Source organism: Eublepharis macularius, chromosome 4 (genome assembly GCF_028583425.1).
Source record: "Eublepharis macularius isolate TG4126 chromosome 4, MPM_Emac_v1.0, whole genome shotgun sequence".
NCBI classification, from domain to species: domain Eukaryota; kingdom Metazoa; phylum Chordata; class Lepidosauria; order Squamata; family Eublepharidae; genus Eublepharis; species Eublepharis macularius.
Window position 1 is genome coordinate 184,648,640 of NC_072793.1, and position 21,570 is coordinate 184,670,209.

The window sequence follows — 21,570 nt, forward strand, 5'->3', positions numbered from 1 at the left end:
TTCTCTGAGCTCTATGTTGGAAACTTAATTTCCAGCAACATGGGGGCCTAATTTGGATTGGGACCATAGCAGACAGGGAGGCTTAAGCCTCCTGCCACACTACTGGACCGATCTGAAACGGCCCCAAGTGAATCTTTTGCCAATCTTGTTTCGACTAACAAACATCCAGAAATTAATTTCCAGGCCCAGAATTCCCAGAATGTATCTCTCAACAGGACCTGGGGCAGACATGGAAACAAGGCAGGGTGTAATTAGGACCTTTGGTTCCAACATAATCAATTTCTTTTTTAAAGACACACCAAATTTTCTTTTGCTCAGAAATTGTCAGTGAACATGTTTCTTGGCAAATACGTTTTTTCTAATGACTTCTAAAAACAAGCAAAGATTTTTTTTTCATTTTTGACATAATATCATACAGTGTTCATTCTCCTTCCACATGACTGCCTAACTTGGCACATGCTAAAGAGATGGGGAAGGACTCCCCCACCCCGTCCTGAATGTTGTTCTTATTAAGATAGGTTTGACTCATAAGAACTGATCTCCCTTAAGAACCAGAGGTGGGAAGCCAGGAAAGACCAGTTTAACTTCCTTGGAGAATAGAATTTGAAGTATCTTCAAGATAAAAGGTTTTTTTTTAATAAACAGGAGTGCTACAACAGATTTGTCTCCTCCTGTTGGAAGGTTTAGTTTACTTTGGTTGGAAGCTTTGGTTTACTGTGGATGTAGGGAACAGAGTTGAAACAACATGAGGAAGCCCTCTTAAAATCTGGATATATCCCCCTCGAAGACAGTCACAACAACGGCCCCCATTTCTGGGACTGGTACCAACTGACTGCCCACCCCCCGCCCACAACACACTTACCCTTGGTGTCAGACCCCTGGTCAGACCCCTGTTCACTTCCTGCGAAGGGAGGAGAGTTAATATCACTAGCTTAGTTGTGGAGGAAGTATCTAAACTCTTCAGCTCCCTTAGGAGTACCCAATGAGTACCCAATGCTTTTTAGAGTTAAAAAGCACACGCTGCGGAAAACCCTGGATCCCTAATAAACTCTATAATTTGACCCAGATGAATGGGATCCAAAAGAGTACAGAAGGGACAGAGAAGGAACCAAGAAATGGACAGTGATCCACGCAGAAGAGTTTGTTTGCTTGGGACCTGCAGCCAGAGGGTGTTCTAACTTGGGGGTGCATTCCACAGGCCCCTTTTCTTTGTCAAGCCTCCCTGCCCCCCAGCCCCATCATGTCCTTCAGTCTCAAGATAGATTCCCCCACAACTCCCACTGCCTCAAATTCATTCTTTCCCTCAGGTGACACCCAAGAGTTTACAGTCTGCTTGATCCTGAAAGTTCAGAGCAGGCGGTTGGTTATTTTTTAGATAGTACGAAATCCAGCTATCGTCTATGAAGGGGGGTCTGGCTTTAATGCAAGATGTTTTGTCTGCAGAGAAATGCTGCAGAGAACTACGGGGAGACCAAAGTGGTTCCAGAGAGGAGGGGGCAAAGACTGGCAGCAACAGACTCAAGAATGGGGGGCGAGAATCAATGTGGGATTTCTGCTCCCTGAAGGGACCCCCTTCTGCCTGTTCATGTGAGATAAAGTGAAGCCATGACTCAAATCCTATAACTGTGCACGGCACTAGGAAAGAAGGCCTCTTGCGACCCAATCTTTGTCCATTCATAATGTTCTGCTCAGAGTCTCGGTTCTGCCTCTCTGGGGCTGGGTCTTCCAGGGTGCAACTCACCATCATTAATCTATTTATTAAAACATTTACACTCCACACCTATCCATTTGGCTCAAATAAAAAGATACTCAGGGCTCCCTCTCCATTTCCAAAAGGAAACGGACTGTTTTCACTGATAGTATTTTACTGTTTGATGCTGCCAAGAGGGTATTGTGGAGGGACAGGAGAAAAGTCACAGCAAATGTGTTTATTTCTATTCTTGTGTTATTTGGCCTTCAGGCCAGCTCTCTGGAGCCTCTGCTTGGACCAGGTGAGTTGCCAACGTCCAGGTGGTGGCTGGAGATCTCCCAGAATTACAATTGATCTCCATGCAACAAAGATCAGTTCCCCTGGCAAAACCGGCTGCTCTGTAGAGTGGACTCTATGGCATTAGGCTCTGCTGAGCTCCCTCCACCCCCCAAAATCTCCATGAATTTCCCTATCCTAGTAACCAATGAGCAGCCTGGCTGTAGATGGGCTAAGACCCCCTCCCTTTCCCAGCCCACACCACTGGGGTGTTAATGGCAGCTTGTGGGTCTCTCAAATGGTCCTTTGCTGGAGCCCCCCCCCACAGCTCCTGTGCTGAAGGAACCCCTCAGAGAGGAAGGGACGTTGCTCACCTGGAGTTGCTTTGTAGCCACGCTCAGAACGTTTTTCTGCAGAGAGAGAACCAGGTCAGAGCCAGAAGAGACATCCAGACACCCCACCCCCCAGCGCCACCCCCTGCAGTGAAGCCACCTCCTCTTGGGCTCCAGCCTCCACCCCCGGCAGATACTCCTCCAACTTCCAAAGGCTCCCCCAGGCAACTCTTGGTTCAAGAGAATGGAGGTGCCTCATTTACCCACGGAGAGGAACAGAGAAGCCCCTCCCAAGCATCAGAGCAGAGGGAGACCAGAGCAACCCCCCCCCCCCTTTTCCAGGCAAGATGGTTCAGCATATTCAGAAGTGCTGTGCAAGAAGGGAGGGGGAGCAGACAGGCCTCAGTTCCTAGAATTGCAACATCAAAGGAAACTGCCTCTTTAAAATGAGAAATATATTTATAAGCCAGATGCATTTCACAGAAGTTGGTGGGGCTTAATTCATTCCCAGTGTGTTTAAGGTTCTGGGTGAAAATCTCACCAGGGAACAAGTTGACCACATTTGCCTTTCAGCCTCCTCACACTGGGATTTTGTAGGTTCAACATGAGAGGATTATTTGTCTCATGTCCAGAAAGCCACTTCAGCAGGGGGGGTGGGCTAGAGGTCCCTCAGGCCAGAGGAGGGGGCTCCAGGCAGGGCTGGGGGAGGTAAGATGCTTGGCCCCTCCCTCCCCTCCTGCCTGAGGCTTTGACAGGACCCCCTGCCTGGGGAAAGGTCTGTGACCTGCCCCACCTCTGAGTGGGAGGTTTTCACTGCTGGTTTCATGTCCCTTTGTATCTGTTCAGTATGACTTTCGCTCTTAGCCACCTGCTTTTCGAGAGACAGACCGGCTAGAAGTAGTTTAAAACAGACTAATACTTCCAAGTCCATGTTCAAACTGCCTTTATGAGGGGATAAACTGTGGGCACAACAGATGTGGGAACTCTGCCACTGCCAGAGGCCCTGTGGCACCACCATATTGCTTGGTGGGAACCTACCACAAGAATCACCCCCACACACCCCTTCTGCCCAGCCAGGGCACTCCCTGTTTACTTACTCATGCAGTAGACAACTCCTGCCACCACCGCGATGGCAGCCAGGACCCCCACAAGGATTCCCACAATAAGTCCCACGTTGGATGCTGAGGATGGAATGGAAGAAAAATACCGTTATTCAGCCTGGCAGCAGCTCTCAGAGATGTTGGGCCTTGCTTTTTCCAGACAAAAGATCTGTGGCAGGGTCACTTTTATGACTTTCTGCATGCAACTACACACTCCACTCAGAGTTCCTGCCCCCACCCCCCTGCAAGAGAGGTTACCCCCAGAGCCCCACTCAGCCCCATCCATTTAACACAGGGCTACAAGCAATGGGTTAAAACCTCCGAGCAAGAGTAAGGATGTACTGGGAGATGCTACTGCAAACTCTGATATTGCTGCGGGGGGGGGGGGGGGACTTTTTCCATTATGGACAACAATTCACCTTCTAAACTCTGCAAGCCCCCCCCCTCCCGCCTGCCCGCAAGGGAGCAAGTCTCTAGTCCCTCCAGTCTCTCACCTGGCTCCTCCCAGGCCAAATCCAGGGTCTCCAGCACACTGTTGTGTCCCACCCGGCAGCGGTAGTGGCCTCTCTCATTAGGTTCCACCTCAATGCTGACGTATTTAGTATAAGTCCCGTCTGAGTTGGGGGCAACACCCCCATGGAAGGTGTCCTGCCACTGGTCCTCCCCGTCCTTCGTCCAGGTGATGTCAATCTCCTTGGGGTAGAAGCCGTGGGCCTGGCAGACGAGGGTCTCCTGGCCATCACTGCGCTCCTTGCGTGCCACCTTCACTGTCGGGCGCTCTGTGGAAATGACAACGTCATCCTGTGTTAACTTGCTGCATCTCCCGAGCTGAAAGATGGAGACTGGCTTTGAAGGGTCCCCATGAGATCATCCATTCCCATTCAAATTAAATGGTGGTTCTGAGTCTGCCCCAGGGAGTTCCTTCAAGGTCTGGAGGCAAATGCCCTTCCTCAACCCATGTGTCATCTTTTTAAAATGATGTTTTTGGAGAAAGCAGGACTCCAAGGTAATGAGAGGCTTTCAGAAAGCTGAACCTTTTTCATTTGAAGAGCCAGCCTATGAATAACATCAGCTAGGGCATGTACAGAGTGTAAGGAAGAGGAATTGTGTGTTCACACCTTTGTTTTGGGATCCCTTGCCAGTTTGTTGTTGTGCTTGACAGAGGCATAGCATGGGGAGGGCCCCCCAAGTGCAAAATTTTGAGGGGGAGCCATGTCCACGGCCTCCCTAGGAGCGCCCCCGCTTGCCTCTTCGCCCCTTCGCTGCCGCCGCCAACACGGTGCCCAGTGAGCCGGGTGCCCTGGTGGTGCGGCAGGCGGCCTGCCTCCCCGCTCATCTCCTGACCCTCCCCACTCCTGCGGTTTGGGCCGCTCGCATCCCCCGCCCTTTATCTCTTTGCCACCCACACCATTGCTGCCAGCTCAGGTCCAGCAAGGGCAGGCAGCCCTGCCTCCCAGCTTCCCCCCACAGCACTCCCGCAGTTCGGACTGTGCTTGCCTCCCTGTCCCTTACCTGCCCACAGCTGCAGCGAAGAGGTAAGGGATGGTGAGGCAAGCTGCCCAAACCGCAGAGCGCTCTTGGGTGGGCGGGGGCATGCCCTTGCGCGATGACATCACAGAAGTGACGTCATTGCGTAGGGCCCAGAGCGCGTGTGTGCATGGAGGCAAAGACTCCACCTCCTGCCCCTGGGCAGCACTAAGACACGCTACACCGCTGGTGCTTGAAAATATTCTTATGAACAGTTTCTTTTAAATAAATGCTTTATCATTTCTAATGCTGTTCATTGTTCTCTTTACCACAAAGACTTCCACCACTTGAACAGCTGGAGAAGGGGATGGAGTCATGGCAAACTGCAGGTCCCCCCAGTGGTGCACTAGTGCAGTGAGCAGCCCCCCCACCCCCAACCAGACACAAGGCTGGGCCTTTGAATGGCAAACCAAAGGGAATGGAGCTGCGGGTCCTGATTATCTCAGCAGGCAATTCCTACAAAGGCCAGTAGTGAATCAAAAGAGGGAGAGAAACCCCCTCCAAGGTCCAGAAAGCTAAGAGCCTCGCTACAAGTGACATCTTACACACGAACGGCACTTGATCATTTTCGCAAGTCTTTCTGGGAACTAAAGTCCCTCTCCCCCACCCCTTTCCCTTCTGTTCCTTCCCCTCTGTTAGAATGGCTGCCTGAAGAGACGGAGAAAGCCTACGGCAACAGCAGCTTTGGCAAATCGTCTTGCTGGGGGTGGGGGATGCTCTAGAGAAAGCTGACATGTTGGTGAAGTCCTAGTGTCCTTCCCCTCTGTTAGAATGGCTGCCTTAAAAGTCAGAGAAAGCCTGCTTTTGCAAATCGCTCCTCCAGTCACAAGCCTGCTCTCAATGATCTTTGGGGGTGGGCAGCTGCAACTTTGCTAATTGTCTTTCTGCGGGGGAGATGCTCTGGAGAAAGCTGAGAAAGTCGCAGCTGCCCACCCCCAAAGCTCATTGAGAGCAGGCTTGTGACTGGAGGGGCGATTTGCAAAAGCAGGCTTTCTCCGTCTCTTCAGGCAGGCATTCTAACAGAGAGGGGAAGGAACAGAAGGAAAAGGGGTGGGGGAGAGGGACTTCAATTCCCAGAAAGACTTGCGAAAATGATCAAGTGCCGTTCGCGTGTAAGATGTCACTTGTAGCGAGGCTCTGAGAGTGGCAGGTTGTCAGATGGAAACTTGGAGAGCTGCTAGCGACCAGATGCAAGACATAGCAGTGCCCAAAGGTCAGTGGGGTTGTTCCACCATAATGCTTAATACTCATTTTAGTAAGCTATCAAAAATAACCCAACACGCACACACACTGCAGCAGTACCTCAGTGGTTCTAACCAGCCTGGGGAAAAAATATGCGGCCAGAGATGTCTCTGCTTTCTGCAAGACACAATGCACTCTGCACGTCCCCAAGACACTCAGCCCTTACTCTTAGTGGCTTGTCTAATGCCGCTTTAGCCCAAACTGCCAAATTTTGGGACATCAAAAAGTGACAGAGAGAGTGATCAATCACAGCGGGAAACATAGATAAGCAAGACCTTGTTTTAATAAAGAGAGGGGAGCACTGATATATTCCCCCCCCACACACACACACCCAGCAAAGATTCTTCCAAGGGCCTGCCTGGCTCTTGGGCATGATCCAGCCTCAGGGTAGAAGTGGGGCAGTCCTGTAGTGGGAGAGGATTGTACCACTTTTCCGGGGGGGGGGGGGTGGAGAGAAGGAGCCACATCTTTAAGTGCTCAGCCTAAAAGAAATCTTGGAGAGGGGGGAGCCCTGGAAAAGATCTTTGAACACATGGGGAGCGCCCCGCCCCGCCTCAGCTTACCCGCTGCCCGGCTCCTCACCTGTCCTCCGCAGGGTCTCATTCCCATAGTCCAGGTACCTCCGCAACCACTCCGCACATTCCTCCTTGGTGTAGGCTGTGAAGCGCTGGGCTTCAGGCCCTTTATCCCACCTCTCCTTGGTGATGAGGGCCTGAGGCACACGAGCTGTCCAAGTGAGAGTCTCCTTGTCGAGGGTCAGGAAGTCCTCCCCATCGTAGCCAAACTGCCAGTACCCCCCTCTGGGCCGCCCGTCCGGCCCCACCTCGCAGCCGTACATCCACTGCCAGGTGTGGAGCCCTGGAAGAGACACATGCAGAAGGGAGGGGGGCGTGTTGGGTGGGCTCTTGTCTGTGCAGGGGGGGGGCCCTCACCCCACTGGATGGAAAGCGGCGTCGGAAGGGAGGCTCCACCCTGTCAGCCCCATAGGGGCAGCCCAGCAGCCCCCCTCCCAAAGGGGGCCCAGGAGCTTCATTCCCCCCCCCCACAGTGACCGAGAAGCAGAAAAACAATTGTGGGGGAGGGGATTTTTGAGCTGGCAGAGAACAGATGGGGTGGGGAGCCCTGAAAAAGCTCTGCTCAGAGAGAGAGGGAAGGAACAGATCTCTCCCCCTTAAACTCCCACTGATTGCAGCTTCCGCATACAGGGCGGGGATTGTTAAGATGAGAAAGGATATGGGGGGGATTAGGCTGGGGCCTGTCCATGAATGAGGCAACCCCCCCTCCTGCTTTGGGTACCCCCCCAGTGGATCCCTTTTTCTCCCTTATCCCAAAGGGATGCTTTTCTTCCCCCGTGCCCCTACCCCAGAAGGAAAAGGAGGGGACAGAAAGACGTCAAAGTTGCTATAGGTGCAAAGGCAGCCTCCCCCCTCCATGGTCTTGCCTCATTGCAAAATGGCCACTCTGTGCCCAGATCAAAGACAGCCAAGCCCCTCCCCCCGCAATCCCCAAATCTTCCAAAACCACCAGCCAGACACTCCCCCCCCCTTCCAAATCATCCATCACTGGCATGGGAAACGATCCAGGGCTTTGCCCTTAAACTGAACGTCGGTCTTACTCCCCAACCCCAACCCCTCCCCATTCCTCAGTTAAGGCCTCCCCCCTCTTCTTTTTTTCTCTTGAGAAGCCCCACTGAACTCTGCAGGGCTTGCTTCTGAGTAGCCATTCCTTGCTGCCTGGCCCAGCACAGTCTACCTGAACAATCAAGCCTTAAGCCGCATTAATCAAACAGGCCTAAAAATTAAGGGCAAAAACTAGAAGCAGGAGCAAGGAATGGCGCCTTATTGCTGGCAACGAATCTCGGGAATTTCTTTCTAAGCTGATGCTGAAAATTGTTTCCCACTTGGGAGGGAAACCCAGGAGGGGCTTCAGAAATGGCCTCCTCCTCCCAGACTTCTTTGGCTGCAGCCGTTCAGCGAAGAGCCCCAGAAACCTCTGAAGGGTTGCAATTTATTGGGGGGAGGGGGGGATAAATGGCCTCCCAAGGGACTCCACCAAGAAATACAGAAGCCCGCTTGGATGCAAAACGACCAAACCCTCTCTTGCTTTGAATCAAAAGGAGAAATTCAGAAAACAGTCCTAGGTGCCTGCTGACAGGCCGCCTTCCGTTCTTCAGAATGGGAAATCTTCTGCAGGAATTCAAGCACAGCCTTAGATCAGATTTGGCCTTGGGGGCTTACATTCAAAATGACAAAATCTTGATGTTTGGTTACCGATTAAAAGTAAAATAAATCATCAAAATAATAATGGCTTCACCCCCAAGAAACTTCTGTTGGGGAACTAACGAGACCGCATTCTGGAAGCACTGCTTCTGTTTAATGAGGCAATTAAAACCAGAAAAAAGACTGCTCTCAGTTTTTACTCAATTTAAACAATTTCTACGCCCCCCCCCTACCAAATTGGGGGCGGGGGTAGGGGTAGAAATTTGTGCAAGCAAAAGCAAGACATTTTCCACATGGTCCCACTATAATCCCATGCCAAGCAGCAATATAAAAGAAAAGTTGCTGGGGTAAAGTTGTGAAGGCCTGGGGGAAATTCAGGGGGGGAGCCTGTTTTTTTAAGGGTTTCCCCCTCCCCCAATTTTTCCATCAGAACACTGGGGAGAAAAAAATCCTACAAGAGATTTTCTCTTTTCAATTGAGTAAAATGCCTCTTCAGGCAACGTTTTTCATACTCAAAATAGGTAACATGAAAATGTATTGAGGATTTTTTAATTTCTCTGGCAGAAAAACTGGGAAATTTGGAGAAGCACTGAAACAAATACTATACTTGTAGACATATACAACATTTTCAAGATTTTTTTGTTGACATATAAATTTGGTAACAATTAATATGCAATAATGTGTTTAATAGTAAGAGTTCAGTGCTTCTAGTATTATAAAGTTTAGCTTAATATTCAAATAAGCTGGCAGTCCTTTCCTATTGTGACGCTAAATTTCTGTCCAAATTAGAAGCTTTCTTTTGTTTACTACAGAATTTATTTTCTACCCTTCAACTTTTTCTTACCTCTCAGATGGCGAAAGTTAAGGTCCATGTGCTATGGTGGCACAGAGGGCCGCAGTTTGCAATTCTTTCTCGAGTACTGAATATACTTGCAATTTTTCTTGTAGAAAATGAAGATACTGGCATTTTTAAATTCCATAAATAAGCCAAATAATATAATTTTATATGGCAACCAAGTGTATAAATGATGCATTTTGTGTTGTTAAATCAGTAAAAGAAGTTTATGTTGGATAGGAAAAAAGTATTGCATATAATCTGATTTCCTCCAGAGTTTCCATCTTTTTCTGGGAAAAATGGAGGGAAGGCTCCCCCCCCGCCCGGGATTCAAAATTTCCACATATTTTACATCTGGGCTTAATTCTGCATAAAGTAAGGAAAAGCTACTTAAACACAGAAGGTGGTTGTTGGAGATGTGAACATGGCAACACTGGTTTTAGTTATTTATGGTAGAACTGCGCTTTGAAAGCAATGCTTATTTCTGGAATTAATTGCATTCCATATTCCTTTCACCCGTCTTTATATTTTGGCAGGGCTTCTACACGACTTCTTAAATTTGAACCAAGCCAGTATCTCTGCTGTCTGGCTGCACAAGGTTTAAGTAGTCAGCAGTTTTTCAAATCTTGTCAGAGAGACGGTGCAGAAAAATGTCCTATGCTTTACTGTTCTGCAGAATTGTTTCTGTTTCTAAAGATTGATTTCCCCTCCATAAAATTAATAACTGCAGTTGGCTGCATTGCCTATACAATATCAGGCATGCTGGGCACTCTCACAAGCTGTAATTCATGTTTTTGAGGTGATTGTCCTGGGAACTGTGTGAGAGTACATGCATGTTTTAATAAGAGTCACATCCAGTACTATCTTAAAGGCCAGCCAGCTTTTCAGGGTATACGTTTTCGAGAGTCTACGATTCCTTTATCAGACGAGGTGAGCTTTGACTCTCGAAACCTTACATCCTGAAAATCTTGTCTGGTGCTTTAAGGTGCCGCTGGACTCTAATCTTGCTGTTCTAAACCAACACAGCTTCCTGCTACGAATTATCTTCACGTTTTAATAACAATCCAGATTCATTGAGGGGAAAGTATATACAGGAAAGTCTTTAAATTTTTACAAGAATTATTCCAATCAAAAAACTTCCACATAAAACTGAGTTTCTTTAAATATAACATTTCAGCCATATTTGAGACACGTTCTCTCCGCCCCCACCCCACCCTATCGAGGGTTGCAGCTCCAGTATGTTGCTGGTGGGACACGAAATTAAGACGAGGCCCTTGTTAAATTTTATTTACTAAACAGGTCAAAATAAATACTGTATTATAATCAGATCGCTTTTTATTTAGGCACGTGAAAGTTTTTCAGTTCATATTTTCTCAGGAAACCCTCATTATTACTTCTACTGCACACTGATGGGATGTTTGCAGTTTAAACAAATCTCTGGAATTATCCTGAATAAGGGCAAGATAAACTGTTCTGAACACGTTCTCTTTATGAATTATTGCAAGCAGTGAGTGTGAGCTGAGTTACCCACATTCATCCCGATAGATTATTTTTTGACATGGAAGAAGGCACCATTTTATCTACGCAAACCTGCTTGGTGTTCTCCACAGGATGCTCACAAAAGGCCTTGCCATCATGGCCAGAAATCTCTCTCTCTCTCTCTCTCCCTCATCCTCATTTTTTATTTTTAACATCCAGGCAGATGAACAGTTTCAGCAGGCTCCCCAAACCTGCACTGTTTTGTGTTGTTCAAGTTGGACTTAAAGGGTGTATAATGTTTAGCTATGTAAATATGCTGTGTTTTATTTTTGCAAATTACTGAGGGGTTTGGAATGCATGTTTCTTATGGTTTAAAATGGGTGCCTCGAAGGTAAGAAAGGGGGGGGGCGCTGGATGGGTAAGAGAAGTGTGATATGATTGCATGGTAGCTCCACCTCAGGGGGGGTGAGGGAACTGGGTTTGGGGTTAGACGGAAGGTGCTGGAGGCCAAGGGAAGGCGTCTGTGTGTTCTTCTTTGTGGAGGGCATTAACCCGAGTGGCAAATGGGGGAAATAAGACTTTGTGACTGACAGTGCAATCCTAAACAGAGTTACTCCAGTCTGAGCCCACTGAAATCCAGAGGCTCAGATTGGAGTAACTTTGCTTAGGATTGCACTAAATGTGTGTTTAGAAAAATTGGAAGTAGACCTGTACCTCTACTGCAACCAGGAAATGAGGAGTCTTAATGAAACCATTCTTTTGAATCACCCTAAGGTACTTCTAAGTAAACTCAGTTTAAATAAAACACCTGTTTCATTTGGACTAAATGCCCCCTTTTTACCTCCCAGCCACCCCCAGGCACTGACCGTTCTGTTGTTCTACCAAATATAACTAAGCCTTCCTATTCTTTAGGTTAAACTAAGCGGGTCAAGGCGAGAGCCTTTGAGGAAGCAAAAACCCTTTAGGAACACTGACTGGGGAAGTCACGGAGGCCGCATCATAGGGGCCATTTCAGAGCATTATAATGAAGAGACCTTGGAGACGTCACACACCAGGGGTGAAGGAAGTGGGCCAAATGTTATGAGGTGTTACGTGGCGTTTGTTCTTGGATTTTGGGACAGACCGACAGGGCTTCCTGCAACTAATGGTACATGTAAAATCAAAAAGAGTCCAGTAGACTAACACGGCTAACTCCTCTGGATAATGGTACATGTGTTTACTTTCGTCTTTCAATTTTAAATTTAAACATTCACACTTTGAAAAAGTGGTTTGTCGGTCCTCTCAACGCCTGTGCATTCATTGGTCAGAATCCCTGAGGGAGGGAGCAGGTCGGCCTCTGAGAGGTTTACTGAGCAACGGGGTGACGTTTTCAGGGCCAGCAGAGTTTAACAGCATCAACATTAAGCGAAAGGCTTCAGTTGAATCTCTGCCAGGAGCTTTTAGCACCGCCATGCTCATTCACTGAGTGCTGGATGTGGAATTAAAATGGAGGTCCTGCGTGGCCCTGAATTGAGCGCGATCTCCCCCATTAAATCTTGCAGTGCCAGGCAGCAAACACACAAAAAAAATGGTACCACATCACTGACCTAGGAAAGGGGTGCTGAAGAGCAAAGAGGCAAAATTGTGCAATTAGAATGGGGTGGGGTGTTATCGGAGGAAGGGCTGGATGAGAAGGGGAGGGGGCATACCTGAAGTTCTTCCAAGTTCCCCAGCCAAAGAGGCTGCCCCTCGCTGACTGCAGGTGAGTCTTTGGACCCACCCAAAGACCCCCGTCCTATCCCTCAGCCCTGCCAAGATGCTGGTGGCACAGGCAAGCCGGGTGGAGAGAGCAGCTGTCCTCGCCAGAGTTTCCTCCTCTTCCGCCTCTCTGGCTCCCTCGCTATCTTGCTCTTCCAAAATTTATGAGCAGCAACCTCTCTCTCTCTCTGTGTGTGTGTGCGTGCGCGCGCGCGCGCTGTGTTAATTCAGGCCAGTTTCCTCCAGATGGGCCTGTGGTGTCTCCCCCCCCCCCCCATTTTTTAATCAAATATGGATTTCAAGAGAATGGATTTCAAAAATTGAGAATGAGTTTTTCCAGGTTTTGGAAGACTGCATGAAGACTGTTAACCTCGACTATGTCCCCAAACCTAAAATTCTTTGGGGTTGTCTGTTAATCATGACCACCACCTTGGTTTCCATAGATACTTTAAAAATGAATTCACAGTAGTCTTTGTTGAATTTTTAAACAAAATAACTGTTTGCAAATAAGTGCCAAGGTTATTGCAGCTTTGTAAGGAAAACACGTAATATGTGGCTTTGCTAATGTTTGTGTATATGTGTGTTATGTGCTGTCAAGTCGTCTCCATTTAACAGGAGATTAATAAAAATGGTTTTTCAAGGTGAAAATAAGAACCTTAAAGCTCCCATTTATGAAAAATGATCCTATACTGCCCTCTGGTGGCGGAAGGTATGTTAGTCATGAAGGTTTTTTTTTCATATTCCTTTACAGTTGCAAGGCACCCTCAGTCAGGCTAGAGTAGTATGTTTTATGATGGTCTGCCCTTGAAGACCACCTGGAAACTGCAACTGATCAGAATGCAGCACCCCAATTATTTTCATGGGCCAGCTAATGAGAACGTATCTTGCCTATTTTAAAACAGCTACATTCAGTTGTTTCACTGGCAGCCAATCCATTTCAAGGTTCCATTTATGACCTTTAAAGCCCTTCATGGTCCACAAATTTAAAGGACAATCACCTCTAAAATATTCCCATGCACCACCTATGCTCCTTGAGCTGCCCCCTGCTGGCTGCTCCACCACTAAAGGTTGTCCTGGCATCAACTAGAGCCTGTGTCATCTCCGTTATACCTCCCACTTTTTGGAACGGGCCCCCAGGGAGGAGGGATGAAATGTTCAGGAGATGTTTTGAGCTGCTTTGAGCCAGGAGTATTTTAATTAATGAATAACCTAAGGAATAATTTTTGAGGGGGAGATACTTCTGTGCTGAAAATGCTTTGAGTACCTTGAGTGCAGCGTGCCAGCTGATGCCAAAGGGGAAGGAGTTCCACAGAAGGAGACTCTCAAGCTGATGAAGGTCTTAATGTCACTAATATTTTTGCTTTTGAGTGTCAATAACCAAAGAACAGAGCAAGATGCGGCAAGCAGACATGTTCTAGCAGTTGTCCTGAGGATTCTGAAGTCCAGACAGCCCAAACAAACCAAGGTTACCTCCTTCCGTATAGCACAAAACCATCTCCCCATTGACCCTGAGAACTGCGTGTGTGAGTGTAAAGTGCTGTCGAGGCCCAACCAATTCATGACGCCCCCTCATGAGTTTCTCAAGGCACAAGATGAACAGAGGTGGTTTGTCATTGCTTGCCTCTGCACAGCAACCCTGAACTTCCTTGGTGGTTTCCCATACAAACACTAACCATGGCTGGCCCTGTTTAGCTTTGCAGATCTGACAAGATGAGGTTAACCTGGGCCATCCAGGTCAGGGCCCTGAGAACTGTACCATTCTGTTATACGGGGGTGCCCTTCCTTGAACCCCCACCCTGACGATAGTCATTTCCTGGCTCCGTGCTGAGAAATCAGAGCGGCCCAGAAGCCGAGACGAGAGCAAATCTGAAAAACAAGAACGTCTGACACGGCACTGCTATGGCAGTCTTGAGGGAGCCAGTGTGGTGTAGTGGTTAGTGTCACACTGGGCTCTGGGAGCTCCAGGTTCAAATTCCCCCTCTACCATTAGGGTAATAATAATAAGCAAGCTGGCCAAGGCAGAAGCGCTGTTTCTGGCATACTGGTCTGAGATACTAGAAGATGCTACAAGCATCGCCTTTTTGTCCCTCTGGGGATGAAATCACCAACAAGAAATTGCCTCTGTCCTCTCCTCCAAGAGACGGGGTACCACTCTGACCACGCCTCTGCTCAAGTGAAAAGCATAAAAGGTCAGGAGGCTCAGGTGCCTTTTGGGGTCCAGCGGCCTTGGGGCCTCGCCTCTTGGATTTCACCCCTTCTGTTAGCCTGAGCGAGGCTCTGCTCTCCTGCCCTGGGTGCTGGCTGTGGGGTCCAGGCTCTTTTTTGTTTCATTTGGGACCCCGTGCTTTCCTCCTGGCAGCAGCCTTTCCCCCAAGGATGATGTGGCGAAATGGGCGCTGGCTCTCAGTCCGGGCAACTGAGCTGCCGTCAATGGCCTGCTAGCCCTGCTATCCGCCTCCCACCGTCCCTGGTGGGCGTGGCTCACCTTCTTCGTCGCTGCCACCCCTCACTGAATTGTACACCGCCTGACTGAGGGGCAGTGAGACCCCTCTGGCTGAGGTTCCTTACTGGGAAGTGAATTCCCCAATCTTTGGGTGGGCCCTGATGAATTGGCAACCCACCAAGGTCTGGCCTGATCAGGTTCTCCTGGGCTCCCTCCTTTCCTGTAGCGTGCCAAGTGGGGAAGCTTACGTAGTCAGAGCACCACAAGGTCCTTTATATTCCAAAAAAAGTATAAGTTATTAACTATATACAGAGCACTATACACAAAGCAGGTAAAGGCACAACACATAGGGGTAGACCCCCCTGTTCAGAACTCACAGGGCAGAAAATCAAACTGAAGAGAACCGCCGTCTGCTTTCCCTACCACTCTGTTCCCTGCTCTACCTTAAGGGTGGTGGTGGTCTGAGGGAAGGTTCAGCTTTTATTTCCTTTCTGCTGCCTCCCAGGCCCTCCACACTTAGGGCCCAGGCACCCTGGTTTCACCCAGCAGCAAGAGCCTCTCCTCCTTCAACCAAGAAGGGTGACTGACTTTTATTTCCTTTCTGCTGCCTTTACATTTATACATTCTGCATAAAGTAAGGAAAAGCTACTTAATCACAGAAGATGGTTGTTGAAGATGTGAACATGACAACACTGGTTTTAGTCGTTTATGGTAGAACTGCCAAACCACAGCGTTTTAAAAGAGATGCTTATTTCTGGAATTAATTGCATTCCATATTCCTTTCACCTGTCTTTATATTTTGGCAGGGCTTCTACACGACTTCTTAAATCAAAATTTGAACCAAGCCAGTATCTCTGCTGTCTGGCTGCACAAGGTTTAAGTAGTCAGCAGTTTTTCAAATCTTGTCAGAGAGACGGTGCAGAAAAATGTCCTATGCTTTACTGTTCTGAAGAATTGTTTCTGTTTCTAAAGATTGATTTTCCCCCATAAAATTAATAACTGCAGTTGGGTGCATTGCCTATACAATATCAGGCATGCTGGGCACTCACACAAGATGTAATTCATGTTTTTGAGGTGATTGTCCTGGGAACTGTGTGAGAGTACATGCATGTTTTAATAAAAGTCACGTCCAGTACTATCTTAAAGGCCAACCAGCTTTTCAGGGTATACGTTTTCGAGAGTCTACGATTCCTTTATCAGACGAGGTGAGCTTTGACTCTCGAAAGCTTACATCCTGAAAATCTTGTCTGGTGCTTTAAGGTGCCACTGGACTCTAATCTTGCTGTTCTAAACCAACACAGCTTCCTGCTACGAATTATCTTCACGTTTTAATAACAATCCAGATTCATTGAGGGGAAAGTATATACAGGAAAGTCTTTAAATTTTTACAAGAATTATTCCAATCAAAGAACTTCCACATAAAACTGAATTTCTTTAAATACAACATTTCAGCCATATTTGAGACACGTTCTCTCCGCCCCCCCCCCCACCCTATCGAGGGTTGCAGCTCCAGTATGTTGCTGGTGGGACACAAAATTAAGACGAGGCCCTTGTTAAATTTTATTTACTAAACAGATCAAAATAAATACTCTATTATAATCAGATCGCTTTTTATTTAGGCACGTGAAAGTTTTTCAGTTCATATTTTCTCAGGAAACCCTCATTATTACTTCTACTGCACATTGATGGGATGTTTGCAGTTTAAACAAATCTCTGGAATTATCCTGAATAAGGGCAAGGTAAACTGTTCTGAACATGTTCTCTTTATGAATTATTGCAAGCAGTGAGTGTGAGCTGAGTTACCCACCTTCGTCAGGATAATTTTTTGACATGGAGGACGGCACCATTTTATCTACGCAAACCTGCCTGGTGTTCTCCACAGGATGCTCACAAAAGACCTTGCCATCATGGCCAGAAATCTCTCTCTCTCTCTCTCCTCTCCCCCATCCTCATTTTTTATTTTTAACATCCAGCCAGATGAACAGTTTCAGCAGACTCCCCAAAACTTGCACTGTTTTGTGTTGTTCAATGTTGGACTTAAAGGGTGTATAATGTTTAGCTATGTAAATACGTTGTGTTTTATTTTTGCAAATTACTGAGGGGTTTGGAATGCATGTTTCTTATGGTTTAAAATGGGTGCTTGTAAGGTAAGAACGTGGGGGGGCTGGATGGCTGAGAGAAGTGTGATATGACTGCATGGTAGCTGCACCCTGGGGGTAGGGGTGGGGCGAAGGAACTGGGTTTGGGGTCAGAAGGAAGGTGCTGGAGGCCGAGGGAAGACGTCTGTGTGTTCTTCTTTGTGGAGGGCATTAACCCGAGTGGCAAATGGGGGAAATAAGACTTTGTGACAGACAGTCCAATCCTAAACAGAGTTACTCCAGTCTGAGCCCACTGAAATCCAGAGGCTCAGATTGGAGTAACTTTGCTTAGGATTGCACTAAATGTGTGTTGAGAAAAATTGGAAGTAGACCCGTAACTCTATTGCAACCAGGAAACGAGGAGTCTTAATGAAACCATTCTTTTGAATCACCCTAAGGTACTTCTAAGTAAACTCTGTTTAAATAAAACACCTGTTTCATTTGGAATAAATGCCCCCTTTTTACCTCCCAGCCACCCCCATGCCCTGGCTGTTCTGTTGTTCTAGCAAATAGAACTCAGCCTTCCTATTCTTTAGGTTAAACTAAGCGGGTCAAGGCGAGAGAGCCGTCAGTGGCAGCAAAAACCCTTTAGGAACACTGACTGGGGAAGTCACGGAGGCCGCATCATACGGGCCATTTCAGAGCATTATCATGAAGAGACCTTGGAGACGTCACACACCAGGGGTGAAGGAAGTGGGCCAAATGTTATGAGGTGTTACGTGGCTTTTGTTCTTGGACTTTGGGACAGACCAACACGGCTTCCTGCAACTAAGTGTACATGTGTTTACTTTCGTCTTTCAATTTAAAATTTAAACATTCAAACTTTTAAAAAGTGGTTTGTCGGTCCTCTCAATGCCTGTGCATTCATTGGTCAGAATCCCTGAGGGAGGGAGCAGGTCGGCCTCTGAGAGGTTACTGAGCAATCAGGCGACGTTTTCACAGCCAGCAGAATTTAACAGCATCAACATTAAGCGAAAGGCTTCAGTTGAATCTCTGCCAGGAGCTCTTAGCACCGCCATGCTCATTCACTGGGTGCTGGATGTGGAATTGAAATGGAGGCCCTGCGTGGCCCTGAATTGAGCGCTATCTCCCCCATTAAATCTTGCCGTGTCTCAGCAGCAAACGCAAAAAAAATGGTACCACATCACTGACCTAGGAAAGGGGTGCTGAAGAGCTAAGAGGCAAAATTGTGCAATTAGAATGGGTGTGTGTGTGTTATCGGAGGAAGGGCGGCATGAGAAGGGGAGGGGGCGTACTGGAAGTTCTTCCAAGTTCCTCAGCCAAAGAGGCTGCTTCTTGCTGACTGCAGGTGAGTCTTTGGACCCACCCAAAGACCCCCACCCTATCCCTCAGCCCTGCCAAGATGCTGGTGGCTCAGGAAAGCCGGGTGGAGAGAGCAGCTGCCCTCGCCAGAGTTTCCTCCTCTTCCGCCTCTCTGGCTCCCTCGCTATCTCGCTCTTCCAAAATTTATGAGCAGCAACCTGTGTGTGTGTGTGTGTGTGGCAGACTTCTCCTGCTTGGGGGAGATCAGACAACTACTGCTATTTTAGCTAACTTTAATTCTTTTGCATTTGTGTGTAGAAACTTACTTCAGAGTACGGCTTCTCTGCCCAGCACTGGGCTTACTGGGAATGCTGTGTTAATTCAGGCCAGTTTCCTCCAGATGGGCCTGTGGTGTCTCCCCCCCCGCCCCCATTTTGTAATCAAATACGGATTTCAAGAGAATGGATTTCAGAAATTGAGAATGAATTTTTCCAGGTTTTGGAAGACTGCATGAAGACTGTTAACCTCGACTATGTCCCCAAACCTAAAATTCTTTGGGGTTGTCTGTTAATCATGACCACCACCTTGGTTTCCATAGATACTTTAAAAATGAATTCACAGTAGTCTTTGTTGAATTTTTAAACAAAATAACTGTTTGCAAATAAGTGCCAAGGTTATTGCAGCTTTGTAAGGAAAACACGTAATATGTGGCTTTGCTAATGTTTGTGTATGTGTGTGTTATATGCCGTCAAGTCGTCTCCATTTAACAGGAGTTTAATAAAAATGGTTTTTCAAGGTGAAAATAAGAACCTTAAAGAGCCCATTTATGAAAAATGATCCTATACTGCCCTCTAGTGGCGGAAGGTATGTTAGTCATGAAGGGGTTTTTTTTTCATATTCCTTTACAGTTGCAAGGCACCCTCAGTCAGGCTAGAGTAGTATGTTTTATGATGGTCTGCCCTTGAAGACCACCTGGAAACTGCAACTGATCAGAATGCAGCACCCCAATTATTTTCATGGGCCAGCTAATGAGAACGCATCTTGCCTATTTTAAAACAGCTACATTGGCTGCCAGTTGTTTCACTGGCAGCCAATCCATTTCGAGGTGCCATTTATGACCTTTAAAGCCCTTCATCGTCCACAAATTTAAAGGACAATCACCTCTAATATATTCCCATGCACCAGCTACGCTCCTCAGGCTGCCCCCTGCTGGCTGCTCCACCACTGAAGGTTGTCCTGGCATCAACTAGAGCCCGTGCCATCTCCATTACAGCTCCCACTTTGTGGAACGGGCCCCCAGGGAGGAGGGATGAAATGTTCAGGAGATGTTTTGAGCTGCTTTGAGCCAGGATACCTAAGGAATAATTTTTGAGGGGGAGACACTTCTGTGCTGAAAATGCTTTGAACTTGTATCAGTAGCAGTTGACCAAAGATCACAGTGCCTTGAGAGCACCATGCCAGCTGATGCCAAAGGGGAAGGAGATTTCCACAGAAGGAGACTCTCAAGCTGTTGAAGGTCTTAATGTCACTAATATTTTTGCTTTTGAGAGTCAATAACCAAAGAACAGAGCAAGATGCGGCAAGCAGACATGTTCTAGCAGTTGTCCTGAGGATTCTGAAGTCCAGACAGCCCAAACAAACCAAGGTTACCTCCTTCCGTATAGCACAAAACCATCTCCCCATTGACCCTGAGAACTGCGTGTGTGAGTGTAAAGTGCTGTCGAGGCCCAACCAATTCATGACGCCCCCTCATGAGTTTCTCAAGGCACAAGATGAACAGAGGTGGTTTGTCATTGCTTGCCTCTGCACAGCAACCCTGAACTTCCTTGGTGGTTTCCCATACAAACACTAACCATGGCTGGCCCTGTTTAGCTTTGCAGATCTGACAAGATGAGGTTAACCTGGGCCATCCAGGTCAGGGCCCTGAGAACTGTACCATTCTGTTATACGGGGGTGCCCTTCCTTGAACCCCCACCCTGACGATAGTCATTTCCTGGCTCCGTGCTGAGAAATCAGAGCGGCCCAGAAGCCGAGACGAGAGCAAATCTGAAAAACAAGAACGTCTGACACGGCACTGCTATGGCAGTCTTGAGGGAGCCAGTGTGGTGTAGTGGTTAGTGTCACACTGGGCTCTGGGAGCTCCAGGTTCAAATTCCTCTACCATTAGGGTAATAATAATAAGCAAGCTGGCCAAAGCAGAAGTGCTGTTTCTGGCATACTGGTCTGAGATACTAGAAGATGCTACAAGCATCGCCTTTTTGTCCCTCTGAGGATGAAATCACCAACAAGAAATTGCCTCTGTCCCCTCCTCCAAGAGACGAGGTACTACTCTGACCACGCCTCTGCTCAAGTGAAAAGCATAAAAGGTCAGGAGGCTCAGGTGCCTTTTGGGGTCCAGCGGCCTTGGGGCCTCGCCTCTTGGATTTCACCCATTCTGTTAGCCTGAGCGAGGCTCTGCTCTCCTGCCCTGGTTGCTGGCTGTGGGGTCCTGGCTCTTTTTTGTTTCATTTGGGACCCTGTGCTTTCCTCCTGGCAGCAGCCTTTCCCCCAAGGATGATGTGGCAGAACGGGCGCTGGCTCTCAGTCCGGGCAACTGAGCCGCCATCAATGGCCTGCTAGCCCCGCTATCCGCCTCCCACCGTCCCTGGTGGGCGTGGCTCACCCTCTTCGTCGCTGCCACCACTCACTGAATTGTACACCACCTGACTGAGGGGCAGTGAGACCCCTCTGGCTGAATTTCCCTTCTGGGAAGTGAATTCCCCAATCATTGGGTGGGCCCTGGAGAACTGGCAACCCACCAAGGTCTGGCCTGATCAGTTTCTCCTGGGCTCCCTCCCTCCCTGTAGCGTGCCAAGTGGGGGAGCTTATGTAGTCAGAGCACCACAAGGTCCTTTATATTCCAAAAAAAGTATAAGTTATTAACTATATACAGAGCACTATACAAAGCAGGTAAGGGCACAACACATAGGGGTAGACCCCCCCGTTCAGAACTCACAGGGCAGAAAATCAAACTGAAGAGAACCGCCGTCTGCTTTCCCTACCACACTGTCCCCTACTCTACCTTAAGGGGCTGGTGGTCTGAGGGAAGGTTCAGCTTTTATTTCCTTTCTGCTGCCTCCCAGGCCCTCCACACTTAGGGCCCAGGCACCCTGGTTTCACCCAGCAGCAGGAGCCTCTCCTTCTTCAACCAAGAAGGGTGACTGACTTTTATTTCCTTTCTGCTGCCTTTACATTTATACATTCTGCATAAAGTAAGGAAAAGCTACTTAATCACAGAAGATGGTTGTTG

General features: G+C 48.0%; 1 protein-coding gene and 1 pseudogene across 1 annotated transcript in view; both read right to left on the reverse strand.

The window, feature by feature from the left end:
* The window catches only part of LOC129328021 (zinc finger protein 208-like), a 255,638-nt pseudogene that overhangs the window by 106,936 nt on the left and 127,132 nt on the right, over positions 1 to 21,570 (reverse strand).
* Positions 3,388 to 21,570, reverse strand: part of LOC129328489 (BOLA class I histocompatibility antigen, alpha chain BL3-7-like) — a 33,857-nt gene continuing 15,674 nt past the window's right edge. Inside the window, exons 3-5 of the mRNA XM_054977590.1 lie at positions 6,750 to 7,025; positions 3,893 to 4,177; positions 3,388 to 3,479 (exon numbers count right to left, since the gene is read on the reverse strand). Of these exons, the coding sequence (XP_054833565.1) occupies positions 3,388 to 3,479; positions 3,893 to 4,177; positions 6,750 to 7,025 (653 nt within the window). The remainder of the gene's footprint in view (positions 3,480 to 3,892; positions 4,178 to 6,749; positions 7,026 to 21,570) is intronic.